At 56.7% G+C, this 20,880-nt stretch overlaps 1 protein-coding gene across 4 annotated transcripts in view; it reads right to left on the bottom strand.

Moving 5' to 3' along the window:
- Positions 1-20,880, bottom strand: part of LOC144503109 (tubulin beta-4B chain-like) — a 269,050-nt gene extending 248,170 nt beyond the window's left edge. For all 4 annotated transcript variants that reach the window (XM_078227617.1, XM_078227619.1, XM_078227618.1 and 1 more), the window contains exon 1: positions 20,824-20,880. In XM_078227617.1, coding sequence (XP_078083743.1) covers positions 20,824-20,880 — 57 coding nt within the window. The remainder of the gene's footprint in view (positions 1-20,823) is intronic.

Genomic DNA, 20,880 nt, shown 5'->3' with positions numbered 1-20,880 from the left:
ACTGACTGTGCGGTCCTCCCTCAAGACATATCCACCGACTGTGCGGCACTCCATCAATACACACCCACCGACTGTGCAGCCCTCCCTCAATGCGCATCCACCAACCATGCGGCACATTCTCAAGACGCACCCATCGGCTGTGCTGCACTCCCTCAATGCGCACCCACCAACTATGCGGCACTCCCTCAGGACACACCCACCGACTGTGCGGCCCTCCCGGAATGCGCATCCACCAACTATGCGGCGTATCTCAATGCGCACCCACCGATTGTGCAGCACTCCCTCAAGACGCACCCACAGACTGTGCAGCACTCCCTCAATACGCACCCACTGACTGGGCAGCATTCCCTCAATACGCACCCACTGACTGGGCAGCATTCCCTCAAGATGCATGTACCAACCATGCGGCACATCCTCAAGACGCAACCACTAGCTGTGCTGCACTCCCTCAATGCGCACCCACCGACTGTGCAGCACTCCCTCAAGACGCAACCACCGACCGTGCGGCACTCCCACAATGCACACCCTCAAGACACACCCACCGACGGTGTAGCATGACCTCAATGCGCACCCACCGACCTTGCGGCACTCCCTCAATGCATGCCCACCGATCCTGCGGCACCCCCTCAAGATGCACCCACCAACTGTGTGGCACTCCCTCAAGACGCACTCACTGACCGGGCAGCACTCCCTCAAGATGCACCCACCGACTGTCCGCACTCCCTCAATGCTCACCCACCGACTGTGCGGCACTCCCTCAAGTTGCATCCACCGACTGTGCAGCACTCCCTCAATGCTCACCCACCGACTGTGCAGCACTCCCTCAAGGCGCATCCACCAACAGTGCGGCACTCCCTCACACCACACCCACCGACTGTGCAACACTGTGTCAATATTGTTGTCTGCTTGTGCAGCACTCCCATATTACTGACCCATCAATTGTGCCTCAATACTGCCCAACTGACTCTGCGACACTCCCTCAATGTGTACCCACTGACTTTGCAGCACTCCCTCAATACGCACCCTCCGACTGTGCGGCAGACACACAATGCGCACCCACCGACTGTGCGGCGCTCTCTCAGTGCTGGCCTCACAGACATTGCGGCGCTCTCTCAGCGCTGACCCCACTGACAGTGTGGCGCTCTCTCAGCGCTGACCACATTGACAGTGCGGCGCTCTCTCCGCACTGAGCCCACCGACAGTGCGGCGCTCTCTCAGCACTGACCACACCGACAGTGCTGCACTCTCTCAGTGCTGACCCCACCGACAGTGCGGCACTCTCTCCGCGCTGACCCCACCGACAGTGTGGCGCTCTCTCAGCACTGACCACACCGACAGTGCTGCACTCTCTCAGTACTGACCCCACCGACAGTGCTGCACTCTCTCAGTGCTGACCCCACCGACAGTGCGGTGCTCCCTCAGTGCTGACCCACCAACAGTGCAATGTTCCCTCAGTACTGATCCAACGGTGTGGTGCTCCCTCAGGACAGATCAATCGACAATGCGACGCTCCAGATATCAGTTTTACCTTAAAGTTTATTTAGTGTCACAATTAGGCTTACACTAACACCGCAATGAAGTTACTGTGAAAATCTCCTAATCGTCACACTCCGGCACCTGTTTGGGTACACTGAGGGAGAATTTAACATGGCCAATGCATTCAATCAGCACGTCTTTCAGATTGTGGGAGGAAACCGGAGCACCCAGAGGAAACCCAAGCAGACACGGGGAAAATGCGCAGACATGAAGATATCCCGTGGCAGATAATGGACACAGCAGCTCAAACTAGACTATCCGGTATGAAACCAGCTGCCTTGAGAGAGCTGCAATTAATTCCAAACATACGTTCACTCCCAACTGCTCCCTGTCCACGAGGCATCCTCAGTTCAGACAACCTGTCCCTCCATGGAATTCCCTCCCCTCCACATCCCCTCACTGTTAACCATACACAAAATCAGCCACAGGGGTAAACATACTGTCCCATAGAACTCCTACAGTGCAGAAAGAGGCCATCCAGCCCATTGAGTCTGCTCTGACTCTCTGAAAGAGGATCTTGCCCATGCCCTATCCCATTAACCGCATACATTTATCATGGCCAATCTACCTAACCCCCGCATCTTTGGACTGTGGAAGGAAACCTGAGCACCCAGAGGAAACCCACACAGACATGGGGAGAACGTGCAAACTCCACACAGACAGTGATCCAAGCCGGGACTTGAATTTGGGTCCCTGGCTCTGTGAGGCAGCAGTACTAGCCACAGTGCCACCATGCTGCTCCGTGTTGAATTATCAACTCTTTACAATTTACATAAAAGATTTGGGTAAAAGAGTCGGAGGTGCGGTTCCTAAATTTGCAGATGATACAGAAAGGTAGGAAAATAAGTTTTGAAGGGGACAGAACAGAGCGACAAAATGATATAGATAGCTTAAGTGTGTGGGAAGAGCAAAGGATACCATCAGATTGGAAGGAAGGTTACATGGTGAAGCTTCCGAAGAAGGGCGACCACAGTCTTTGTAAAAACTATCATGGGATAATGTTGGTCTCTGTGCCAGGGCAAATACCAAACTGCATCATACTAGATAGAATAAAAGGAGCAATAGAAAGTATTTTCAAGGACAATCAGGAATAATTTCATCCTGGAACATGTTCTGTTTGGATTAGATAGCAGCCCTACAGTTTATAATCGAACCATCATTGGAATGGAATTCATCAATCTACATTTACTGTGTAGACAACGAGAAGCCATTTGACAGCATTGACAAAAACACTCTGTGGAAGTTGATGGCAAGCAATGACGTTCCAGTGAAAACAATCTCTTTCACAAAGAGTACCTATGATGCACTGAGCAGTCAAGTCTTGCATGGAGGAGTCTTCTCTGATAAATTCAATGTACAAACTGATGTAAGACATGGTTGACTAATGTCACCATTCCTATTTTTGCTTGCGATTAATTAGATTTTGAGACAAAAGATATGGCATACCATGGACCCTCATAGAACAGCTGGAAGATTTAGATTTTGCAGGCTTTATCATCACACAATCACATACATACGCAGATAAAACCTGTCACTTGACACAAATAGCCAAAATTGACCTTAACATCAACATAGAGAAAACACAGATAATGCAAATAAACACCAGGGACAACAACTCCATTAAGATAAGAAACACTGAGCTGGATGAAATAATAGCTTTTACCTATCTGGGTAGAGTTGTAAGTACTAGAGATGGAAGTCTAGGCTGTAAAGATCAGAATTTGGAAGGCTACAGCAGCACTCATCACTCTCTCCAACATCTGGAAATCAAGAGAGATCACCAAGGCCACAAAGCTAAAGATCTTTAACTCCAACGTAAAGGGCGCGATCTTTCCAAAAAGAAACTTAAGTTCCCAACGGTCGGGAAAAGCTCCCGTTTTCCCGCCCGCTTTTTGGGAAAGCTGAGTGAAATGAATCTATGGCACTCTGTACAATACAGAGGCCGTTAGGCCACTGCAGAGGCCAACATCAGACTGCTGAGGGGGCCACTGACATGCCTCCTCTCCGATCGCCGGCCCCACCACCCGCCCCCACCCCATATGTAGAGTTCCCCCCTTCCCTTCCCCTCCTCGGACTTGCTACGCCCACATCTGGCTCCACCCCATGATGCCCCACCCCTTGACACTGCCAGTGTGCAAGGCTGGCAGTGCCAGGGTGTCCAGTGAGTAGTGTCAGAGTGTCAAGCTGGCAGTTCCAGGCTGGCAGTGTCCAAGGGGCACTGCTCCACCCCGTCTCTGACTTTCTGGGTGGCCTCAATGGCCTCCGATCCAACCAACGAGGCCATCATGCCTGGTCCATGTTGCTGGGGACCACACGTGATCCCGCTAGTGTGGACCTCCACTGGCGGGGGGCAGAACGTTTAATGAGCCCAGACGATACCATGAATCTGGATTTGCATATTGTAGTCATGATGTGGAGATGTCGGCGTTGGACTGGGGTACAGATCTCCCACTCACCTGACGAAGGAGCAGCGCTCCGAAAGCTAGTGGCGTTTGCTACCAAATAAACCTGTTGGACTTTAACCTGGTGTTGTTAGGTTCCTTACTTTGCATATTGTAATCAGTTTCGCACTGTTCCCCAGCACGAGCCTGATTACATCGAAAAGAATGGTACGGGATGATCACAACTGGCCAGACGCCTGTCGCGATTCCTGTTTTTTGCCTCCTGCTGACATTCCCACCCCACTAGCCTACTTGACCAGCATAGTGAGATGGGAAAATCACACCCAAAGTTTCTTCACCTTTATGACTCTGAAACATGCAGTACCACCAAAACAATGCTGAAAAATCCAATCCTTCACCATCAGATGCCTCAGAAGGATCCTTCGGATACACTGGGTAAACACCATCAATAATGTTAGGCTTTGGGAAGAAACAAAACAAAACCGAATGGTCCTCCAAATTAGAAGGCAAAAGTGGAATTGGATCGGCCATACATTGAGGAAGCTGTGGAACAACATTACGTGGCTAGCTCTCACATTGAACCTGCATGGAAAAACGCAGACTACACCCCACAGTGCTACACCACCTCCACCCCCCCTCCCCCACTCCCCGAACACCGCAGTGCTCCCACTGCCCTGCACCCTCCCATGCCGCATTGACCCCACAGTCCTACACACTCCCACAGCACAGTTTTACCAGGGCCCTGCATCCTCCCACAGCACAGCGTCCCCACGGGCCTGCACGCTGCAACGGTCCAGCACCACCCTGGCCCCACACCCTCCTACACCATAGTGTCCCCCAGGCCCTGCACCCTGCGACAGCCCAGCGCCCCCAGGGCTCCACACTGCAACATCCCCTGGGACTGCACTCTCCAACAGCATCTTCAGCTCAATAGCATTCCACAATGCAGTGTCCCCATGGTACTGCACCAAGCGACAGTGCAGCACCCACTCTGCCCCTGCACCCACCCAGACCGGTGTCCCCAGAGTCCTCTACCCTTCCACACAGCCCCAGACCCTCCCACACCTCAATGTCCACTCTGCCGTCCTCCCTCCCACAAAGCAGTGTCCCCATGTCCCCGTACCCTCCGTCATCGCAGTTTCCCCACAGCCCTGCATTCAACCACACCACAGTGTCCCCTAGACCCAACACTCTCCCACACTGCAATCTCTCCATAGCCCCACACTCTCCCACACAACGTCCCCACGGCCCTGCACCTTCCCACACTGCAGCACCCTCAAGGCCCCGCACCCCCTACATGGCACTGTCCTCATGGTCTGCATCCTCGTAGACCGCAGTGTACCCATAGCCCCTACATTCACCCAAACCACAAAGACCACTTAGCCCCGCGCCATCCCATACCACAATGTGCCCACTGCCCTACATCCACCCACATCGCAAAGTCCCCTCAGCCCTGCATCCTCCTGCATTATTCCTACGAAACTCATCTCCAAACTCCGTGGCCTGCACCTCGCTCCTCCCGCTGCGACTGGATCCTGAACTTCTTAACCCACAGACCATAATTAGTAAGGATAGTCAACAACACCTCCTCCACCATCATCCCCAACACCAGTGCCCCACAAAGCTGTGTTCTCAGCCCCCTGCTATACTCCTTATACACCTATGACTGTGTGGCCAAGTTCCCCTCCAACTCAATTTTCAAGTTTGCTGACGATACCACCGACGAGACAGAATACAGGAATGAGATAGAGAATCTGGTGAACTGGTGCAACGACAATAATCTCTCCCTCAATGTCAACAAAACAAAGGAGATGTCATCGACTTCAGGAAGCGAAGAGGAAAACATGCCCCTATCTACATCAATGGGGACAAAGTAGAAAGGGTCAAGAACTTCAAGCTTTTAGATGTCCAGATCACCAACAACCTGTCCTGGCCACCCCCCCCCCCCCCCCCCCCCGCCAATGCTGACACTATAGTTAAAAAAGCCCACCAACGCTCTACTTTCTCAGAAGACTAAGGAAATTTGGCATGTCAGCTATGACTCTCACCAACTTTTACAGATGCACCATAGAAAGCATTCTGGTCTGGCTCCTGCTCTGCCCAAGACTGCAAGAAACGACAAAATGTTGTGAATGTAGCCCAATCTATCACACAAACCAGCCTCCCATCCACTGACTCTGTCTACACTTCCCACTGCCTCGGAAAAGCAGCCAGCATAAGTAAGGACTCCACACACCCTGGACATTCTCTCTTCCACCTTCTTCCATTGGGAAAACGATACAAAAGCCTGAGGTCACATACCAACCGACTCACACCTCAATGTGTGAAGAACAGCTTCTTCACTGCTGCCATCAGACTTTTGAATGGACCTACCTTGCACTAAGTTGATCTTGCTCTACACCCTAGCTATGACTATAACACTACATTCTGCACTCTCTGCACGGCTTATGATGAAAGTAAGGAGGTGTGGGATAGAGGGAAAGTTGGCCAATTGGATAGGTAACTGGCTGTCTGATCGAAGACAGAGGGTGGTGGTCGGCGGAAAATTTTCGGATTGGAGGCAGGTTGCTAGCGGAGTGCCGCAGGGATCAGTGCTTGGTCCTCTGCTCTTTGTGATTTTTATGAATGACTTAGAGGAGGGGGTTGAAGGGTGGATCAGTAAATTTGCTGATGACACCAAGATTGGTGGAGTAGTGGATGAGGTGGAGGGCTGTTGTAGGCTGCAAAGAGACATAGATAGGATGCAAAGCTGGGCTGAAAAATGGCAAATGGAGTTTAACCCTGATAAATGTGAGGTGATTCATTTTGGTAGGACTAATTTAAATGTGGATTACAGGATCAAAGGTAGGGTTCTGAAGACTGTGGAGGAACAGAGAGATCTTGGGGTCCATATCCACAGATCTCTGAAGGTTGCCATTCAAGTGGATAGAGCTGTGAAGAAGGCCTATAGTGCGTTAGCTTTTATGAACAGGGGGTTGGAGTTTAAGAGCCATGGGGTTATGCTGCAACTGTACAGGACCTTGGTGAGACCACATTTGGAATATTGTGTGCAGTTCTGGTCACCTCACTATAAGAAGGATGTGGAAGCGCTGGAAAGAGTGCAGAGGAGATTTACCAGGATGCTGCCTGGTTTGGAGGGTAGGTCTTATGAGGAAAGGTTGAGGGAGCTAGGGCTGTTCTCTCTGGAGCGGAGGAGGCTGAGGGGAGACTTAATAGAGGTTTATAAAATGATGAAGGGGATAGATAGAGTGAACGTTCAAAGACTATTTCCTCGGGTGGATGGAGCTATTACAAGGGGGCATAACTATAGGGTTCGTGGTGGGAGATTCAAGAAGGATATCAGAGGTAGGTTCTTTACGCAGAGAGTGGTTGGGGTGTGGAATGGACTGCCTGCAGCGATAGTGGAGTCAGACACTTTAGGAACATTTAAGCGGTTATTGGATAGGCACATGGAGCACACCAGGATGATAGGGAGTGGGATAGCTTGATCTTGGTTTCAGATAAAGCTCGGCACAACATCATGGGCCGAAGGGCCTGTTCTGTGCTGTACTGTTCTATGTTGTCTCGTTTCCTTCTCTATGAACGGTATGCTTTGCCCGTATACTGTGCAAAAAACAATACTTTTCACTGCATGCTAATACATGCGACAATAATAAATCAAATAAAAAATCCCACACCGCAACGACCTCTCAGCCCTGCACCCTCCAACTCTGTAACAACCCTGCGGCCCTGCACCATCCCACATGCAGTGTCCCCTTGGCCCTGCACTCTCCCACACCGCAATCCTCTCAGCCCTGCACCCTCCCACACCGCAATCCCAACAGCCCTGCACCCTCCCACACCGCAATCCCCTTGGCCCTGCACTCTCCCACACCGCAATCCCCTCAGCCCTGCACCCTCCCACACCTCAATCCCCTTGGCCCTGCACCCTCCCACACTGCAATCCCCTCAGCCCTGCACCCTCCCACACTGCAATCCCCTGAGCCCTGCACCTTACCACACCGCAATCCCCTCAGCCCTGCACCCTCCCACACCGCAATCCCCTTGGCCCTGCACCCTCCCACACCGCAATCCCCTTGGCCCTGCACCTTCCCACACCGCAATCCCCTTGGCCCTGCACCCTCCCACACCGCAATCCCCTCGGCCCTGCACCTTCCCACACCGCAATCCCCTTGGCCCTGCACCTTCCCACACCGCAATCCCCTCAGCCCTGCACCCTCCCACACCGCAATCCCCTTGGCCCTGCACCTTCCCACACCGCAATCCCCTCAGTCCTGCACCTTCCCACACCGCAATCCCCTCAGCCCTGCACCCTCCCACACCGCAATCCCCTTGGCCCTGCACCTTCCCACACCGCAATCCCCTTGGCCCTGCACCTTCCCACACCGCAATCCCCTCAGCCCTGCACCTTCCCACACCGCAATCCTCTCGGCCCTGCACCCTCCCACACCGCAATCCCCTTGGCCCTGCACCTTCCCACACCGCAATCCCCTCAGTCCTGCACCCTCCCACACCCCAATCCCCTTGGCCCTGCACCCTCCCACACCGCAATCCCCTTGGCCCTGCACCCTCCCACACCGCAATCCCCTTGACCCTGCACCTTCCCACACCGCAATCCCCTCGGCCCTGCACCCTCCCACACCGCAATCCCCTTGGCCCTGCACCCTCCCACACCGCAATCCCCTTGGCCCTGCACCCTCCCACACCGCAATCCCCTTGGCCCTGCACCTTCCCACACCGCAATCCCCTCGGCCCTGCACCCTCCCACACCTCAATCCCCTTGGCCCTGCACCTTCCAACACCGCAATCCCCTCAGTCCTGCACCCTCCCACACCCCAATCCCCTTGGCCCTGCACCCTCCCACACCGCAATCCCCTTGGCCCTGCACCCTCCCACACCGCAATCCCCTTGGCCCTGCACCCTCCCACACTGCAATGTTCCCTTGGCCCTGCACCCCCCCCACACCGCAACCTCTCCATAGCTCTGCACCTTCCCACACCGCAATCCCCTCGGCCCTGCACCCTCCCACACTGCAATGTTCCCTTGGCCCTGCACCCCCCCCACACCGCAACCTCTCCATAGCTCTGCACCCTCCAACAGCATCTTTGACCCCATAACCTCCCATAATGCATTGTTCCCATGGCCCTGCACCATGCAGGGACGGCCTCAACCGGGATATTGGGTTCATGTCACACTATTTGTAACTCCCACAGTTGCGTGGACCTGCAAAGTTTCACTGGCTGTCTTGTCTGGAGACAATACACATCTTTTTAGCCTGTCTTGATGCTCTCTCCACTCACATTGTTTCGTCTCTTAAAGACTTGATTAGTTGTAAGTATTTGCATTCCAACCATTATTCATGTAAATTGAGTCTGTGGCTTTATAAGCTCTGTTTGTGAACAGAATTCCCACTCACCTGAAGAAGGGGCTAAGAGCTCCGAAAGCTTGTGTGGCTTTTGCTACCAAATAAACCTGTTGGACTTTAACCTGGTGTTGTTAAACTTCTTACTGTGTTTACCCCAGTCCAACGCCGGCATCTCCACATCACTGCACCATGCGACAGTGCAGTGCCCACTGAGCAAGTGCACCTGCCCACACCGGTGTCCCCACAGCCTCTGACAGTCCCAGACCACAACATCCCATATGCCCTCCACACTTCCGCACCACAGTGTTCCCACGGTCCCACACTGCAGCGTCCACACAGCCCTAGACCCTCCCGCACCTTAATGTCCCCACGGTCTTGCACCCTCCCACACTGCAACAACTTCACGGCCGTACAACCGGCCTACCAGTGTCCCCACGGCCCTACACCCTCCCACAGCTGCAATGATCCTTTGACTCTGCCCCCTCCAACAATACAGTGTCTACACAGCCCCGCACCCTCACACCGCAACATCCTCACGGCCTTCAACCCTCTAACAGCACCCTTGGTCCATTCGCGTCTCACACTGCAGTGTCCCCACAGTCCTGCACACCTCTTGCACTGCAATGCCCCCTCGGCACTGCACTCTCCAACAGCGCCCTGGAACCTGCATCCTCCCAAAGTTCACCCAGCCTTGCACCTTTCCACACCGCAACATCCCTACGACCCTGCATCCTCCCACACCACTGTTTCCCCACAGCCCTGCGCTCTCAGCCCCATTAGCACTCACAAACCAATGTCCTCATGGCTCTGCACCCAGTCCCAAAGCAAAGTTCTAATGGCACTGCACACTCCCACACCCTATTGTCCACCATGTCCCACACATCCCGACATGTACACCTCCCTCACAGCAGTGCCCCCTCGACCCTGCATCCTCCAACAGTGCCCTCGGCCCCATAACCTCCAACACCGCAGTATCATTAACAGCCCTGCACCCTCCCACACCGCAATGTTCCCAGAGCCCTGCACCCTCCCACACCGCAATGTTCCCAGGGCCTTGTACCCTCCTACACTGACCTTGACCCATTTGCCTCCCACACCACAGTGGCCCCATTGCCCTGCATCCTCCCGCACCACAACATCACCTCAGCCCACCCACAATATTGTTCCAATGGCTGCACCTCCCCTCAGCCCTGCCCCCTCCCACAATGCAGCGTCCCCTTGGCCCTGTCCCTCCCCACACTGCAGTGTCCCTTCGGCCCTGCACCCTCCCACACTGCAGTGTCCCCTCAGCCCTGCACCCTCCCACACCGCAGCGTCTCCTCAGCCCTGCACCCTCCCACACTGCAGTGTCCCCTTGGCCCTGCCCCCTCCCACACTGCAGTGTCCGCTCGGCCCTGCACCCTCCCACACCGGAACCTCTCCTTGGCCCTGCACCCTCCCACACTGCAGTGTCCCCTCGGCCCTGCACCCTCCCTCACCGCAGTGTCCCCATGGCTCCACACCACTACCTCACACCGCAACATCCCCATGGCCTGGCACCCTCTGACACGATGTCGATTATGGGAGGGGTCAGGGCTGAGGGGAGGTGCAGTGTTCTCTTCCTGTTGGGGAACACTTCAGCGGTCATGGGCATTCGGCCTCTGATCTTCGGGTAAGCGTTCTCCAAGGCGGCCTTCACGACACACGACAACGCAGAGTCGCTGAGCAGAGACTGATAGCCAAGTTCCGCACACATGAGGACGGCCTCAACCGGGATCTTGGGTTCATGTCACACTATCTGTAACCCCCATGACTTGACTGGGCTTGCAAAATCTCACTAACTGTCCTGTCTGGAGACAATACACATCTCTTTAACCTGTGCTTAACCCTCTTCTCCACTCACATTGTCTGTACCTTTAAGACTTGATTACCTGTAAAGACTCGCATTCCAACCATTATTTTGTAAATTGAGTTTGTGTCTTTATATGCTCTGTTTGTGAACAGAACTCCCACTTACCTGACGAAGGGGCAGCGCTCCGAAAGCTAGTGGCTTTTGCTATCAAATAAACCTGTTGGACTTTAGCCTGGTGTTGTGAGACTTCTTACTGTGTTTACCCTCTGACACCACAGTGTGCCCTCAGCCTGACACCCTCACACATGGCAGCGCCCCCTTGGCTCTGCACCCTCCCACATCACAGCGTCCCCAGCCCTGCACAGCTGTCGCACTGCAACCTCCCCACGGCACTGCACCCTCCAACAGAGCCCTCAACCTCACACCGTTCAACAACGCACTGTCCCCACGGCACTGCACCATCCCACATCGCAACATCCTCACAACACTGCACCCTCCAACAGCGCATCGATCCTGCACCATCCCACACCACAGTGTCCCCACAGCCCTGCACCCTCCCACCAGATTGTTGTGTCCCCACAGCCCTGCACCCTCCCACCAGATCACAGTGTCCCCACAGCCCTGCATCCTCCCAGTCCACAACGCCCTCACAACACTGCACCTTCCAATAGCGTCATCAGTCCGCACCCTCCCACAAAGCAACGTCCCCACGACCCTCAACTTTCCTACAGCACCCTTGGCCCATTAGCCACCCACATCGCAGTGTCCCCACAGCCCTGCATCTTCCAACAACGCAGTGTTCCTCAGTCCTGCACCCTCCCGCAGCGCAACGTCCCCCCCACCCCTCATCCACCCTCACTGCAGTGTCCCCACTGCCCCACGCCCTCGGCCCCATTACCACCCACAAAGCAATGTCCCTATGACTTGGCACCCTCCCACACCGCAGTGTCTCCACGGCCCTGCATCCACCCACATCACAATGTCCCCTTGGCCCTGAACGCACCCACACCACAGTATTCCCATGGCCCTGCACCCTCTCACACTGCAGTGTCCCCTCGGCACTGTTCCCTTCCACACTGCAGTGTCCCCTCGGCACTGCTCCCTTCCACACTGCAGTTTCCCTTTGCCCCGCACCCTCCCAAACCGCAACATCCTCACAACACTGCACCCTCCAACAGCACCATCGATCCCGCACCCTCCCACAAAGCACTGCCCCACGGCACTGCACCCTCCGTCAGCGCCCTCGACCACGCACCCTCCCACAATGCACTGTCCAAACAGGCCCGCACCCTCCCAAACCACAACATCTTCACAACACTGCACCCTCCAACAGCACCATCGATCCCACGCCCTCCCACACCGCAGCATCCCCACAGCCCTGCCTCTTCGCAGACCGCAGTGTCCCCACAGCCCTGCATCCTCCCATACCGCAATGTCCTCACAACACTGCACCCTCCAGCAGCACCATCGATCCCGCACCCTCCCACACCGCAGCATCCCCACAACCCTGCCCCTTTGCAGACCGCAGTGCCCCCACAGCCCTGCATCCTCCCATACCGCAATGTCCTCACAACACTGCACCCTCCAGCAGCACCATCGATCCCGCACCCTCCCACACCGCAGCATCCCCACAACCCTGCCCCTTCGCAGACCACAGTGTCCCCACAGCCCTGCATCCTCCCATACCGCAATGTCCTCACAACATTGCACCCTCCAACATCACCATCAGTCCTGCAATCTCCCATTATGCAACATCCCCACACCCTCCCACACCACAACGTCCCCACGACCCTCAACCTTCCAACAGCGCCCTCGGTCCATTAGCCACCCACACCCAATGTCCCCTCGGCTTTGCACCCTCCCACACCGCAGTGTCCCCTCGACGTTGCCCCCTTCCACACCGCAGTGTCCCCTCCACCTTGCACCCTCCCACACCGCAATGTCCCCACAGCCCTGCACCCTCCCATACCGCAGTGTTCCCTCCGCCCTGCACCCTCCCACACCACAGCGTCCCCTTGGTCCTGCACCCTCCCACACCGCAGCGTCCCCTCGGTCCTGCACCCTCCCACACTGCAGCTTCCCCTCAGTCCTGCACCCTGCCACACCGCAGTGTTCCCTTGGCCCTGCACTCTCCCACACCGCAGTGTTCCCTTGGCCACAGACTCTCTGATAGCATCCTCTGTCGCATAACCACTCACACCGCAGTGTCCAAAGAGCACAGAGGTGTGTCCTCATGGCCTGTGCCCTCCCGCACTGCAATGACCCGCACCTCCCAATGCCATAGTGTCCCCATGGCCCTACATCCTCCCACAGCACCCTCAGCCCCGCACAACTTTCACACTGCAACATCCCCTCAGGCCTGCACCCGCCTACACTGCACTGTCCCCACAGTCCCGCACCCTCCGACAGCACCCTCAGCCCTACACCCTCCAAACTTTAGTATCCACATGGCCCACATGTCCCGCCACTGCAATGACCTCTCGGTCTTTCACCCGCCCACACCACAGTGTTCCCACAGCACGACGCACACATGTACATGCACACACACTGCAGCGCCCCCTCGGCCCTACACCCTCACACACCGCAGTGTGCCCACGGCTCAGCAACCCCAAACACCGTAGTGAACCCACAGCCATGCAACCTGCTACACTGCATTGTCCCTATGGCCACACACGCTCCAACAGGCCTATGCTCTCTCTGCCCTGCACCCTCCCACACCCATGTCCCAGTGGCCGCTCACGCTCCCACATGGCGTGCCCCACAATCCCAGACACTCCCATACCACAACATCCCGTCTGCCCTGAATCCTCCCACACTGCAATGTCCCCACGGCCCTACAACCTCCCACACCACAACATCCTCTCGGCCCTGCACCGTCCCACACAGCTGTATCCCCACAGCCTGCACCCTCCCACACTGCAGCACCCCACCAAACCATAGTTTCCCCATGGCGCTTCATGTTCCGACACCGCAACGTCCCCTCAGCGCTGCACCTTCCCACAACACAGAGACAGGTCCTCAACCCTCCAACACAGGAGTGTCCATTCAGCCCTGCACACCTCCCACACTGCAATGTCCCCATTGCACTGCAACCACCAACACAACCCTCGGCTCCATTATCACCAACATTGCAGAGAGGCTCCGCACCCTCCCACACCACAACATCCCCAAGGCCCTGCACCCTCCCCAAAGAAAAGTCCCATGACACTGCAAACTCCCACACCCTCATGTCCACACAGCTCCACACGTTTCGGCACCGCAATGTCCCTTCAGCTCAGCACCCCCCTGATCCCATAGTGAACCAACAGCTCTGCAACCTCCCACATCGCAACGTCACCACGCCCATGCATACTCCCATGCCATAATTTTCCCACGGCCACACACCCTCTGACAGCGAGATGCCCCCTCAGCCCTACACCCACCCACACCACAATTTCCCACGACCCGCACCCTCCCACACTGATGTCCCAACGTATGCAGATGGAGCTGCCCCACAGCTCCAGACAATCCCACACCACAACGTACCCTGGGCCCTGAACCCTCGCACACCACAACGTACCTTCAGCCTTGAACCCTCACACACTGCAGTGTGCACATTGCCCCGCATCTCCCACACTGATGTCCCAACGACCACACACAGCCATGCCCCAAAGCCCTGGACACTCCCCCAATACAACGTACCTCAGCCCTGAACCCTTGTACACCGCAACATCCCCACACTCTCCCAAACTGCAGTGTGCACACTGCCCTGCACCCTCCCACACTGTAGTGTCCCAACGGCTCTGCACCCTCCCACACCACAATGTTCCCACAGCCCAGCACCCTCCCACACCAATGTCCCAATGGCCGCACACAACAGTGCCCCAGAGCACCGGACACCCCCACACCACAACGTACCCTCGGCCCTGAAGCCACACATGCCGCAGAATCCTCTCGGCCCATCAGGCCATAACGCCATTGTGAATCCATGGCCCTGCGGCCTCCCACAGCGCACTATCCCCTCAGGCCTGCACCCACCGACATAGCACTGTCCCCATGGCCCAGAACACCCCCGTGGCCCTGCACTCTCCAACAGCGCCCTCGGCCCATTAGCCTCCCGCAATGCAGTGCACCCATGGCCTGGACATCCCCCACCACCCTCCACACCGCAACGTCCCCACGGCCCCGTACCTCCCACACCGCAGTGTCCTCACGGCCTTGCACCCTCCCACACTGCAACATTTCCATGGCCCACACCCTCCCACACCGCAACGTCTCCACGGCCACACACTCTCCAATAGCAAGAAGCCCCTTTGCACTGTACCCTCCCACACCAATGTCCCAATGGCCGCACACGTCCCACACGGGCCCCACAGCCCCAGACCCTCTCACACCGCAACGTCCCCTCAGCCCTGCACCCTCCCACACAGCTGTATCCCCACAGCCCGCACCCTCCCACACTGCAGCGCCCCAGGGCCTGTACTCTCCCAAACCATAGTGTCCACACGGCGCCTCATGTTCCAACACCCCAACGTCCCCTCGGTGCTGCACCCTCCCACAACACAGAGATCCCGTGATCCTAAACTCTCCAACATCGCAGTGTCCCCTCAGTCCTGCACACTCCCACACCACAACGACCCCCACCCCACGTCCTCCCTCAACGCAGTGTCCCCGCACCTTTAGCCCCATTACAACTGACAGTGTCCCCATGGCTCTGCACCCACTCCCAAAGAAAAGAGCCAACGCACTGAACACTCCCACACCCTAGTGTCCACATGGCCCCACACGTGCCGACAGCACATCACCCCCTCAGCCCCATAACCTCCAACACTGCAATGTCTAAACAGCCCTGCACACTCCCACATCGCAACGTTCCCAGGGCCTTCCAACCTCCCCCCACCCCCCATCCCCCCCAACAGTGCCCTGAGCCCATTTGCCTCCTTCACCGCAGTAGCTCCATGGCCCTAAATATCCGCCCGCACCACAGCCCTGCACCCCTCACACACAGCAACAAACACAAGGTCCCGCACCCTCCCACATCGCAGTGTCCCCACGGCCTCACACGTTCCAACAGCAGGACACCCCTCTCTCAGTCCCGCACCTGCGCACACCGCAGTGTCCCTACGGCCCCGCACCTGCCCACACCGCAGTGTCCCCACGGCCCCACACCTGTCCACACCGCAGTGTCCCCAAGGCCCCGCACCCGCCACACCGCAGTGTCCCTACGGCCCCGCACCTGCCCACACTACAGTGTCCCCATGGCCCCACACCTGTCCACACCGCAATGTCCCCACGGCTCCGCACCCGCCCACACCGCAGTGTCCCCACGGCCCCACACCGCCGTGTCCCCACGGCCCCGCACCCACCCACACCACAGTGTCCCCACAGCCCCACACCTGTCCACACCGCAGTGTCCCCACAGCCCCATACTCTCTGACACTGCAAAGTACCCTCAGTCCTCCACCCCACCCCACACCTGTGTCCCCTCAGTGCATTTGCCTCACACCACAGTATCCCCACAGTCCTGCACAGCTACCGCACTGCAACGTCCCCAAGGCACTGCACCCTCTACCACGCACCCTCCCACACCGCAATGTCCTCACAACACTACACCCTCCAACAGCGCCCTCAGTCCCACACGGCAACGTTCCTATGGTCCGCAACCCTCCAACAGTGCCCTCGACCATTACTCTCCCACATCACAGTATCCCCTCAGACCTGCACCCTCTCATACCTCACCAGTGTCCCCATGGCCCCGCACCCTCAGCCCCATTACAATCCACAAAGCAGTGTCCCCATGGCTCTGCACCCTCTCCCAAAGGCCCAATGCACTGCATACTTCACATGGAAGTGTCCACATGGCCCCACACGTTCCGACAGCACATCACCCCCTCAGCTCTACACCCTCCTACAGCGCCCTCAGCCCATTTGCCTCCCATAGCGCAACATCCTCTGGGCCCTTCACCCTCCCCAGAAGCAAAGCCCCATGGCACTGCAAACTCCCACACCCTAGTGTCCACATGGCCCCACACTTTGACACTGCAGTGTTCTCTCGGCCTGCACCCTCCCACACCGCAATATCCCCTCAGCCCTGCACCCTCCCACACCGCAGCGTCCCCTCGGCCCTGCACCCTCCCATACCACAGCGTCCCCTCGGCCCTGCACCCTCCCACACCGCAGTGTCCCCTTGGCCCCACATCTCCCAGTGCCATAGCGTCCCCATGGCCCTACATCTTCCCACAGCCCCACACTGCAATATCCCCTCAGCCCTGCACCTTCCCACACCGCAACATTCCCTAGGACTTACACCCACCCACACTGCAACGTCCCCTCGTCCCCGCACTCTCCGACAGAAGCCTCGGCCCTGCATCCTCCCACAGTGCAACGTCCACTCGGCCCTGCATCCTCCCACAGCTGCACATGGCAGTGCCCCATTGCCCTGGACCCTCACACACCACATCGTACCTTCATCCCAGAACCCTCGCACACCACAATGGCCCAACTGCCCCGCTCCTCCCACACCACAGCGTCCCTTTGGTTCTGCACCCTCCCACACCCACTCAGCACTACACCCTCCCACAGTGCACTGTCCCCTCAGCACTGCACCCACCGACACAGCACAGTCCCCATGGCCCGACACCAGCCCCCCCATGACCCAAAACTGCCCCATGGCCCTGCACTCTCCAATAGTGCCCTCGGCCCATTAGACTCCCACAGCACAGTGCACCATGGCTTGGACACCCCCCACCGCGTCCCCGTCCCCCCCACCCCACAACATCCCCACCCCACAACATCCCCACGGCCCGACACCCTCCAACACTGCAGTGTCCCCATGGCCCTGGACTCTCCAACACCGCAGTTTTCCCACAGCCCACACCCTCCCACATCACAGTGTCCCCACGACCTTACTCCCTCCCACACCGCAGCGCCCACTCGACCCTGCACCCTCACACACATGCAGTGTCTCCCCGGACCTGCACCCTCCCAAAACGTAATGTCCACACAGCACCATACGTTCCAACACCTGAGACGTCCGCACAGCCCCACACCAGTGTGCACACGGCTCCACACCCTCTCACACTGTAGTGTGCCCATGGTCACAAACCCACCCACACCACAGCGTCCACTCAACCCTGCACCATCCCAAAGCACAACGTCCCCACAACCCAGCATCCTCCCACACTGATGTCCCAACGGCCACACCGCAATGTTCCCACAGCCCCACACCCTCCCACACCACAGTGTACCCTCAGCCCAGCTCAACTCCCGCACTGCACCCTCCAACATGACTCTCGGCCCCATTATCACCCCTACTGCAGTGACCCCATGGCACTGCACCCTCCCACACTTCAGTGTCCCCACGGCCCTACACACTCCCACACCGCAGCATCCTCTCGGTCTTGCATCCTCTCACACCACAACGCCCCCCTCAGCCCTGCACCCTCCGACATCACTTGAGTTTAGGAGTCCGGGGGTAATGATGCAGCTATATAAGACCCTCGTCAGACCCCACTTGGAGTACTGTGCTCAGTTCTGGTCGCCTCACTATAGGAAGGATGTGGAAAAGATTGAAAGGGTGCAGAGGAGATTTACAAGGATGTTGCCTGGATTGAGTGGCATGCCTTATGAGGATAGGCTGAGGGAGCTCGGTCTTTTCTCCTTGGAGAGACGAAGGATGAGAGGAGACCTAATAGAGGTGTATAAGATGTTGGGAGGCATAGATCGGGTGGACTCTCAGAGGCTTTTTCCCAGGGTGGAAATGTCTGCTACGAGAGGACACAGGTTTAAGGTGCTGGGGGGTAGGTACAGGGGAGATGTTAGGGGTAAGTTTTTCACACAGAGGGTGGTGGGTGAGTGGAATCGGCTGCCATCAGGGGTGGTGGAGGCGAACTCAATAGGGTCTTTTAAGAGACTCCTGGATGAGTACATGGAGCTTAATAGGATGGAGGGTTATAGGTAGGTCTAGAAGGTAGGGATGTGTTCGGCACAATTTGTGGGCCGAAGGGCCTGTTTGTGCTGTAGTTTTTCTATGTTTCTATCACTCTCAGACCCGCACACCCCAACGCCGTAGTTTCCCCACACACCACAAAACCCACTTGGCCATGCACCTTCCGACAGTCCAGACTCTCCTAGCAATGCACCCTGCCAGTGCAGCTCTCCCATGGCACTGCTCCCTGTGACAATGCAGCTCTCCTTTGGCACTGCACCGTGACTGTGCAGCATTGTCTCAGTACTGACCCTATAACAGTGCAGCACTCCTTCAGTATTAACCTTCTGACAGTGCGGCACTCCCTCAGTAAAGACCCTTTGACAGTGCGGCACTCCCTCAGTAAAGACCCTTTGACAGTGCAGCACTCCCTCACACAGACCCTGTGACAGTGCAGCACTCCCTCAGTACAGACCCTCTGATAATGCAATGTTCCTTCAGTACTGGCTCTGTGACAATGCTGCACTCCCTCAATACTAACCCTTTGACAGTACAGCATTCCCTCAGTACTAACCCTCTGACAATGCAGCACTCCCTCAGTACAGACCCTGTGACAATACAGCACTCCCTCAATACTGATCCTTTGACAGGCAGTGCAGCACTCCCTCAGTACAGAGCCTCTGATAGTGCAGCATTCCCTCAGTACAGACCCTCTGACAGTGTGCCACTCCCTCAGTAGAGACCCTGTGACAGTGTGGCACTCCCTCAGTACACACCCTCTGACAGTGCAGCACTCCCTCAATACTGACCCATTCACACGCAGTGCGCTACTCCCTCAGTACTGACCCTGTGACAGTGCAGCACTCCCTCACACAGACCCTGTGACAGTGCAGCACTCCCTCAGTACAGACCCTCTGATAATGCAATGTTCCTTCAGTACTGACTCTGAAAATGCTGCACTCAACCCTTTGACAGTGCAGCAATCCTTCACTACTGACCTTCTGATAGTGCAGCACTCCTTCAGTACAGACCCTCTGACAGTGTGCCACTCTCTCAGTAGAGACCCTGTGACAGTGTGGAACTCCCTCAGTACTGACCCTCTGACAGCGCAATACTCCCTCAGTACTCCCAGAGTCCAAAGATGTGCGGGTTAGGTTGATTGGCTATGCTACAATTGCCCCATAGTGTCCTGAGATGCATAGGTTAGAGGGGATTAGCAGGTAAATATGTAGGGATATGGGGGTAGGGCCTGGGTGGGATTGTGGTCGGCGCAGACTTAATGGGCCAAATGGCCTCTTTCTGCACTGTAGGGATTCTATGGTTCTACTGACCCTCTGACAGTGTCAGCACTGCACCCTACTTGTGATCGAGTTTGCAGAATATGCTTTAAACCCAGGTCCTTCTGTCATCAGTGTATAAATGCTTCAGCTGACAGCAGTCAGAGTAAGTGCAACAGAATGTGTGGAGGTGGGAATGTGAAGTGAGGGGATGTGAACCATGTCTTTATTGACTAATCCTCACTGCTCATGCGTCACTGCTCATGAGTGCACTGAGCTCGCCCTTGCCGCGCTCGCCTGGCGCATGCGTGTTGCGGCGGCGCGTGCGGTTAACGGCCGGGACACGGCGGTCACCGCCGTGCCCAACGGTCAGCGAGGCCCGAGCGGCCTTCACGGAGTAGGCTTCAACCACTCACCACCCGAACCTTTGGGGTGTTTCTTCGGGCTTCCGATTCCTCCCCAAATGCCCTGCAACCCCTAATGCTAATGAGGCTAACAGTACAGACCTTGGCCCCGATCTGGTTGCCACACTGGCCGGCCTGAAGATGCACGATCTCTCGCAT

Source organism: Mustelus asterias, chromosome 13 (assembly GCF_964213995.1).
Source record: "Mustelus asterias chromosome 13, sMusAst1.hap1.1, whole genome shotgun sequence".
Classification (NCBI taxonomy): Eukaryota; Metazoa; Chordata; class Chondrichthyes; order Carcharhiniformes; family Triakidae; genus Mustelus; species Mustelus asterias.
The sequence above is the reverse complement of the archived record's forward strand: the minus strand, read 5'-3'. Positions and strand labels throughout refer to the sequence as shown.